The sequence below is a fragment of the Ictidomys tridecemlineatus genome, chromosome 8 (genome assembly GCF_052094955.1).
Source record: "Ictidomys tridecemlineatus isolate mIctTri1 chromosome 8, mIctTri1.hap1, whole genome shotgun sequence".
Classification (NCBI taxonomy): domain Eukaryota; kingdom Metazoa; phylum Chordata; class Mammalia; order Rodentia; family Sciuridae; genus Ictidomys; species Ictidomys tridecemlineatus.
The window spans coordinates 109,565,334-109,573,748 of record NC_135484.1 but is presented as its reverse complement, the minus strand read 5'-3'; the positions used below and the strand labels follow the sequence as shown (position 1 = coordinate 109,573,748).

At 53.8% G+C, this 8,415-nt stretch overlaps 1 protein-coding gene across 1 annotated transcript; it reads right to left on the bottom strand.

The window, feature by feature from the left end:
• Positions 1 to 1,194: 1,194 nt before the first annotated feature.
• On the bottom strand, positions 1,195 to 7,693 carry LOC101977883 (gastricsin). Its single transcript, XM_078018595.1, has 9 exons — positions 7,582 to 7,693; positions 6,364 to 6,514; positions 5,909 to 6,026; positions 4,919 to 5,037; positions 4,369 to 4,568; positions 3,615 to 3,737; positions 2,959 to 3,106; positions 2,114 to 2,212; positions 1,195 to 1,484 (listed from the first exon to the last, which is right to left on the bottom strand). The coding sequence occupies exons 1-9, from the start codon at positions 7,644 to 7,646 to the stop codon at positions 1,329 to 1,331; spliced, it is 1,179 nt and encodes a 392-aa protein (XP_077874721.1). The 5' UTR covers positions 7,647 to 7,693; the 3' UTR covers positions 1,195 to 1,328.
• Between the last annotated feature and the right edge of the window lie 722 nt (positions 7,694 to 8,415).

Genomic DNA, 8,415 nt, shown 5'->3' with positions numbered 1-8,415 from the left:
CTTTGTCTGGATTGGTGTCAGGGTGATAGTATGAGTTTGAAAGGGCTCCCTTCTTTTCTATTTTATGGAATAATTTGAGAAGGATTGGTGTTAGTTCTTCTTTAAAGGTCTGGAGAACTCAGCTGAGAATCTTTCTAAACCTGGGCTTTTTGTTGTTGGTAGGCTTTTGATGGTGTCGTTAATTCCATTGCTTAAAATTGATTTATTGAAATGTTCTATGTCCTCCTGATTTGATTTGGATAGGTCATATGTCTAGAAATTTGTTGATATCTTCATGATTTTTATTTTAATAGAGTATAAATTTTAAAAATAATTTCTGATTATCATCTATATTTCAATAGTGTCCATTGTGATATTTCCTTTTACATCATCAAGAATTCATTAATTTGAGTATTCTCTCTCTCTCTCTCTCTCTCTCTCTCTCTCTCTCTCTCTCTCTCACTCTCTCTCTCTCTCTCTCTCTCTCTTAGCTTGGCTAAGGTTCTATCAATATTATTTATTTCTTCAAACAACCAACTTTTTGTTTCTTCAACTGTTTCCATTTTTTTAAATTTCTTTGATTTCAGCTCTGATTTTGATTATTTCCTGTCTTCTACTGCTTTTGACCCTGTCCATAGCTCGGGGTAGGCCTCCTTCAAATGAAAGACCTAAGACTTAGAAGTCCAGGTAAATGCAATCTGCCTGACTCAGCCCAGAGGCTCCAGAAGCCCTCCTAGAAGTAGTTTCTAGCACAGCCTCCCCCCTCTAGGACTCCATGAAGGTTGCAAGTGCCCACAGGTGAATAGAATCTTCAGAAAATTCTGGCCAATGTTGATTAAGAGCTGAAGGACAGACATCTAGATCTGGGAATTGGGCCCCCAGTCACACTCTGAGAGGACATACATGTGGGTGCTGGGGTCCGCAGTACCCTTGAGTGTGGACATGTGGACCGACACAGCACCTCAGGTCTTTAGAGATGGGACCCTTTACCACGGTCAGCCTCTCTAGAGGGAAGCTGTGAAGTCACTCCAGGCTCTGAGGGGTCAGGGCCTCTCCCAAGCCTCAGCTCAGACTCTCTTTCTCTTATCATCTCAGTGACCCACCAGGGAACCTCATGGCCACACAGGTCCTTCAGAGGGAGACTTGTCCTGATTCCTACTCTCCCCATTCCCCGAGGCCAAGACCACGCCACAAGAAACCTCCAAAAACAACAGGTTGGTAACATGGGAAACTATTTATTATTAGAGAAGGTCCACAGAGGAAGGAAGAATGCAGAGAGGATGCACAGAGGGCCCCAGGGAACACGGGGCCGAGAGGAGGACGGGAGCCCAGGTGTCCAGGAGGAAAGTCTAGGCGAGAGTGGCAAAGCCCACCCTGTTGTTGGCCAGGTCAAAGATGGAATAGTAGGACCTGAGGAAGACGTCCCCAAGAATCCAATAGGGCTGGCCATCCTCCAAGGTCATGTCGATAGATTGCAGTCCCACAGAGCAGTAGCCATCCTCCTGCTCCACAGAGAAAGGCATTTGGTCACACCTGGCCTGGGCACTACTCAGCCCTCAGCCCTGGGTCACTGGCACACTTTTAGAGATGAGCAGAGAAAGAACTGCCCCTGAGGACTCAAAGCCCAGCTGATTCACCAGAGTAGGGGCTGTGGGGAGAGGTTCTCAAATCGGTAAATTCAGGCTGCCTTGGCCTGTCCCCATGTGGGGGAACTCTTCTTCCCCCAAGACCCCTCCTGCACATGATTTATAGCAGGTCTTCAGGGTCATTAAGGCTCGGAGGAAGACGAACTTGATTGAAACTTTGCCCTCACCCTCATCACCTCTGCAGCTGGAACAGTTATTGAACCTCTATGAAACTCCAGGTTTTCATTTGTAAAACAGAATGAGAATCTCCCCCATTAAATGTTGTGACAATCATGTGGGAAGCCTGGGTACCAGGCTGCACACAGTGGCTAGCCCTAGACAGAGCCCCTTTCCACTGATGAAGAGAAAAACTGATCATGGGTGACACTCTTCTGGTGGGGATAATCCCAGGTGGCCTAGGTTGGGAAATGGCACAGGGCCAGGTGGAGCTTCTCTGGCTGCACCTGCTCCTCCCCCGCAGTGGCTCAGCCCCAGGGACCAGGACTTACATTGAGGATGTAGGCAGAGGGCGACAGAGGGAACTGCAACCCGTTGATGACGAAGGTGAAGGTGGGCAGGTTCTGGACGTCATTACAGTTCACGAAAAACTGCAGAGAAACAGATTCTTCCAGGTCCCCTCATTCCCCACCCCAGAGCACCTGCTAAGCCTCCCGGATGCCCAAGACCTCTTTTTGGAGCAGAGGACACAGTTCAGGGAAAATGCTATGTAGATACTGGGTCGGTCTCAGGTGCACTGCTAGAGTAGGTGACATCCAGAGAGACCTGAGAATGTCCCACACCCAAAGACGTTCCTCCTGCCTGAATGGCCCCTCTGAGAGGTTGAATCGCTGCCATTTTCCCGCAGGTGTCCTTTGAAACCCCACAGCCATGTGCAAAACGTGGACCAGGGCTCACTCCCCTAGTGGGGAGGGCTAATTAAGTGACCCATGTCATTTCACAAGACACACAGGAGCGAGGGGGCATAGCTGTGTGGAGGAGAGGGAGGTGTGGACTGAAGATTTGTCCCTTGTTGCTCACTTTGTTGCCCCACATTCCAGTAACATTGTTCTAACTCAAAAACCCAACCAGCGATCAATCTGATTTCCTGAGTGGACGGTAGCACAGAAGAAATTCGTGCCTTACAGTGACTTCCCATGTCTCTCAGCACCCACATATGGCTCCACCTTAACCACCCTCCAGCCTCATCCTGTCCCAGGGCCTGGTGTTGGGTACCCCGTATTCAGTACGTTGGGCAGCAAAAGCATGGAGCCCATGCTAGTCTGGTGTCCCATGTGGAACTAGAAATGGCTCTGAGTGGACTCTCCTGTCCAGGGGACAGTCATGCCACACCCACCTGTCCATACTGATCCTCCTGGGCCCCAATGGTCTGCAGAAGGGAGCTCAGGTGCTTCTTGGGCACAACAAGCAGAGAGGTTCCTGTGTCCACTATGGCCTGGCAGCCCTGTGAGCACCAGCCAGAAGCCTCTTCCCCAACATAGAACCTGGGAGGCAAGAAGAGGGCAGCCTCAGCCCAACCTGGTCAGGGCAGTCAGGGGGGACATTCCTGGCACTGGGGAGCATGCAAACTGGAGGCCAGTGCAACTACACTCTGCCTCACATTCCCACTAGGTCTATGCAGGGTCACCTAAATGGCCCAGGGTCTATTTCTAATAACTTCAAGGAAGTTTCGAGAAGCACTGAAAAGTAGGGACATCATGTTTTTTAAAAAGACATGAAACAAGTTAGTTGTCCCACATACCTCAGTTTTGAATCTGTGGTGTCCTGAGTGATTAGACAGGAGCTTCTCCAATACTAGGGATTCCCACATGTGCCCCCACCCAGACCCAGGGTTGATGCCCCTGTGGAGGCCAGCTGAGGCTCTAGGGAGGACAGGCCACAGGAGTCCTCGGTGACCACACCTCAGTGGAGCCTGGATGAGTGCATGCTACAGGTGCCCAGAAGCCAGCTCCAAGGAAGGAGCGTCCCCAGGGACCCCCACCCCAGACTCACTCCTGCATGCTGATCTGCCAGTAGAGCTCCTGGGTGACAGGAGCCCAGAAGATCTGCCCTGTGTACAGGCTCTCGTCCACACCTCCAAAGATGACTGCTCCTCCATCCTCAGATCCCTGTTGGCTGCAGAACACACAGGCAAGGAAGTGAAGCAATGGCCAAGGAGTGGGCACCCATGCTAAGCAGTCACCTACACATGTGTTGAAAGCAGGATAAGGACACAAACCACAGCAAGAAGATGGAACTGACTCTAGACGGTAGAGAGGAAGAAAGCTGGACAGCAAGACAGAAAAGCCAGGCCCAGGCCCCTCCTGACCTGGCCTGCTGTGGGGGCTGCGAGGACAGTGGGTGAGGAGTCAGTCCAGGGCCTAGACCAGGAGACTCCAAGACCTAGAAGGACACATGCTGGGGGTGAGGTAGCAGATCACTGGACAGAGAGGCCTCAGGGAGAAGCACAGGCGAAGCAGTGGGCTCTTGGGGCCCAGAGTAGCAGGCAGGCCCAAGACATGGGGAATTAGAGCAGCGGCACCAGGGAGAAGTTGAGACAGAAGAAGGAGAGACAATCCTGCCTGGGAAGGCAAAGGGTCGTGAGAGTGGACTTGGGCAAGGGCAGGGGACCAAGAGAGTCAGAGCCCAGGAGCTGAGGCTCTGAACAAGAGTGGCCCAGCCACCCCCTGCTGGGAGGTCTCCACACACCAAGGGATCAGGACTTGGTACAGGGCAGTACTTAGGGACCCACAGGGCAGTCTCTCACTTGCTGAGGTAGACGCTGAACATGGGGCTGGACAGGGCGTCCACCCGCAGCATGCCCTGCAGGGCTGTGGTGGCACCTCCTGAGGACAGGGCAGGGTAGGCCAGGCCCATGATGCCATCAAAGTGCACATAGACAAAATTGGTTCCGGGCTCTTGCTCACTCAGGCCGAACTCCTGGTTGGGAACCTGGATGCTCTGGACCTGTGGGGGGAAGACACATTGGAGTGGAGGTGACACTTCTGAGTGCATCTATGTCCTCCTGCCCCATGCCACCAGAGACCCTCCATGGTCGTCCTTCCTCCTTCTTCCTCTGGCCCATCTGCCCACTTCTCCACAGGCATCCCAACTGTCACATCTCTTCCAAGGGCCTCCTCCACTGTAGCCTCCCATCCCCACACCTCTGCGCCCCAGTTCTAAGCTCCTGAAAAAAGGCACCATGCCTGACTGGGCATCCGGGTGCCTCATCCCTGGAGAGGAATGAACAAGGACATCTAGGTCCCCACCCTCTCACACCCCCCATCCAGGGTGGGGGTGGCAGCTGGAGCACTCACAGTCAGGGTGTCATAGCCGAAGAAGCCAGTGAGGCTGCCGGTACCATACTGCAGGGAGAAGGTCTGCCCGTTGGTGGAGAAGGTGGAGGACTTGCTGGGGTTGAAGCGAGGGTGTGTGGCTGCAGGAGGGAGCCATGGAGGCCAGGGGTGAGCAGAAGGCTGCCTGGCCCTCAGCCTAAGCTCTCAGACTGAGTCGTCAGCACCCCCACCTGGTCCCCAAGGCAGGGGCTGACAGCCTTGGCCTCTGGATCCTCTTAGTTGGAAGGCATTGGTGAAAGCCCATGTTTCACAGGTAATTGGATACCTGGATGATGACCATCGTTTTAGCAGGTGCCCTAGACTCCACCTCTATCTCTACCCCTGCAGAAACCGGCAGAAACCTAGTGGGTAATGCTCATCCAGTGAGCAGTGGGAGGGAGACCTAGAGAGGAATCCACTCACCCCAACCTCAATTCACCCAGGAGCTGGGCATAGTGGGATGTGGAGGTGTTATGGGGTGTGCCCATGATGGACAGAGATGTCCGCACTCCAACCCCAAGATTTGGAAGGAATTAGGGCAGCCTTAAAACTGAAGATCCTCTGACTCCCTAAATGACTCCAGGACAGGGACCACATCCAGCAGAGTTTTGGCCATTCCCTGGGGATGCTCAGGAAGAAGCTAGTGGATAGCAGAGTGGAGGGCGAGGCACAGAGTGGACAGCGTCCTGAGGGGAGGAGCAGCACTGCCCGGTAAGCAGGAGAGGGTGGAGCAGAATGAAATGGAGGGGGTGAGGTGGACGGCAGAGATGAAGGGGTCCATCCTGACACGAGGCAAGGCAAGGGGCCACCCTGGAGCAGGGCCAGCCTCCTCCCTCTGGCTTCTTGATGCCCTGAGACCCTAAACAAGTCCCTGGTCCTCCTCAGGAGTGAGCACCCTTCCCTGCCTGCATCCCTGGACATGCCAGTGCCTGGCCCTGCCCAGGGGCCCTCCCTGCCCAGCCCAGCACTCACTGCAGGCCTGGCTCTGGCAGTAGACCGAGGGCACCCACAGGTTGGAGGAACCAGTGTCAAACACGACCAGGAAGTTCTGGGGTGGAGTCCCGATGCTGATCTCACCAAAGTAGGCAGCCTGAGGAGCCATGGGGACGGCTGTGAGCATTAGGGGGACCCAGAGGCCAGGCTTCTCCACGGGCAGGGCAGGAAGGCAGTCCTACTCTAACTACCACCAGATGCCAGGGTCCCAAACACACAGGCCTCAGTCCCAGCCTGCCCAGAGCAGCCACGTTGTCCTTGTGGGTCAGCTGCCAGGTCAGCTGGGGCCCTCCCCATGCTCTGCCCAATGGGCCACGCACAGCAGGGTGGCCCAGGCTGGCAGGACTGGGAGAAGGGAGCAGCCTCAGGGTGGGAGCCCAGGGAGACCCCAGCTTTGGAAGCAGGGACAGAGACACCTAGAGACTAGGACTCACATCCATGTAGGTTACAGGCTCATAGAGCACGCTGAAGTCACTGAAGCGGTACTTCTGAGCTGGGTCGTACTTGTGGGTCCTCAGGAAGTCCCCCAGCAAGCCCTTTTCCCTCATGGTCTGACGCATAGTCTTCATTTTCCTCAGGGGGACCCTAGGGGAGGCTGGGTGTCAGGGCAGGGCCCCCCTCCTTCCTCTACCTTCTCATTTCTTCTCTCCCTGATGTTCTCCCTCGCCTCCTTCCTCTTCCTCTTCTTTCTTTCCTTCTCCACTTCTTTCAACCTCACTCAGCACCTCTCCAAGACTCAGGAAACAATGAACTTCCCTCATGCCTGCCCTCAGCCCTTCTCAGGGGTCCTGCTCCTACTCTGGCCTCTGCTCTCATAGACCCTGAAAATACTTCCCATGAAAGGGAGAGGGACTTGGGACGCTGGGACTTTACACCTTCCAGAGGATGTCTGCTGATATTTGCTCTTTTGTTTATAAGGGTGAGGTCTGGGATGTGACTCAGTGGGAGAACATTTGCTGAGCATGTGCCTGACCTGGGTGCAGTCACCAGAAATATGAAAAGACAAAACTAAAATAAAATAGTTCTCAGAGACGGCAAAGCTCACCCCAAAGTGTGTCCCTTCCTGTGGTGCACTCTGGTACCTGGTACTACCTATGAGACACACCGTGGAGTAGGGGAGCAGCAATAGTCCCCTAATATTTTCAATCTGCAGCTGATTGAATGTGTGGCTATAACTGCACACAGGAAAGGCCCTCTGCACTCTTCCTAGGTGGCACAGCAGGCAGGGTGGCAGGCAGGCAGCCCTATGGTCTTCTGAACCAGATCACCTGCTCCATCCTAAATTTTCAACACCTCATGTTATAGGGATTTACAGGAATTAGTGTTTTTGCTAAAATAACTTTGGCTTCTTCCAACCAATTTGTGGTCTTAGGAAATTTTTGGAGAGATTATCTGTCTCCTCTAGAAAGGACTATTATTTTCTGTAGGAAAAAACCACACCCTTCTTGTAAAGGCCGGCGTGGGCATAGTCACCCTACTCTCTGCTTCAGGACCATCTTCTCCCCTCAGTCTGGGAGGCTCCAGCAGGGGCAGCCTTCCCTGGCCCAAAGGGAATCCTGCTCAGACCCAGCTGCTGCCCCCTGACTAGCTGCTCCATTCAGGGCTGCAGGCTTCCTGAGGTTCCCTGCACCCACAGCCAGGCCCACACTCACTTGACAAGTGTAGTCGACGCCTCCAAGGCCAGGAGGCAGACCAAGGCCACCACCATCCACTTCATGATGCCGATTCCCAGCTGGTCACAGAGCAAATGCTACTCTGAGATCCACAGTCACACTGGAGTGAAGACTTCAGCACTCCCTCTTTATACCTCCTGGATGTGGCCAAGTCCCTCCCTCCGTACCCTGGGCAAGCATGGCCCTAACCAGGGTGTCCCCTGCATACCAGGTTGCCATTGTTTCTCTGTTTTTCCCCTGGACCATGGCCACAGCTGACTTTTCAACTTGTTGACTTTTGAATCCAACAGCAGAGGCCAGGAGGTACGGGCGATAAGACAGAACAAAGTAGCCATAAGATGGAGGGGCAGAGCTGCTCCTCCTCCAGGATCCAGTGGTTGGTGTGGGCATTTTGGGGTGAGGGCCACAAAGAGGCAGAGACAGAGAGGGGCATAGGAACGTAGGCAGGTTTCTTGGCCAGCATGTTTTGACATTGGGGATCACAGGATCTTTGTCATGGGCCCTCTCCTGTGTGCTGTAGGCAGCTTCACACCATCCTGGTGGCTGCCCACCAGGTGCCAGGAGCAGTCCCTGAGCTGTAACAATCAGAAGTGTGTCTAGGGGTTAACTAACGTCCCCCAGTAGGGGTGACATCATTGAGAACTGTGTGCTTAAGTATGCCCCTTGTGGCCTGGCTGAAATACTGGCTCCTAGCACCCCAACTCCTTGGGATGGAATTGGGGTATGTGTGGGGGTTCTGGGTCAATAGGTAGCATGGTGATGAGGACATGTTGCTAACAAGGCAGTTCTGATGCTGGGGATGGGGCTGGAGAC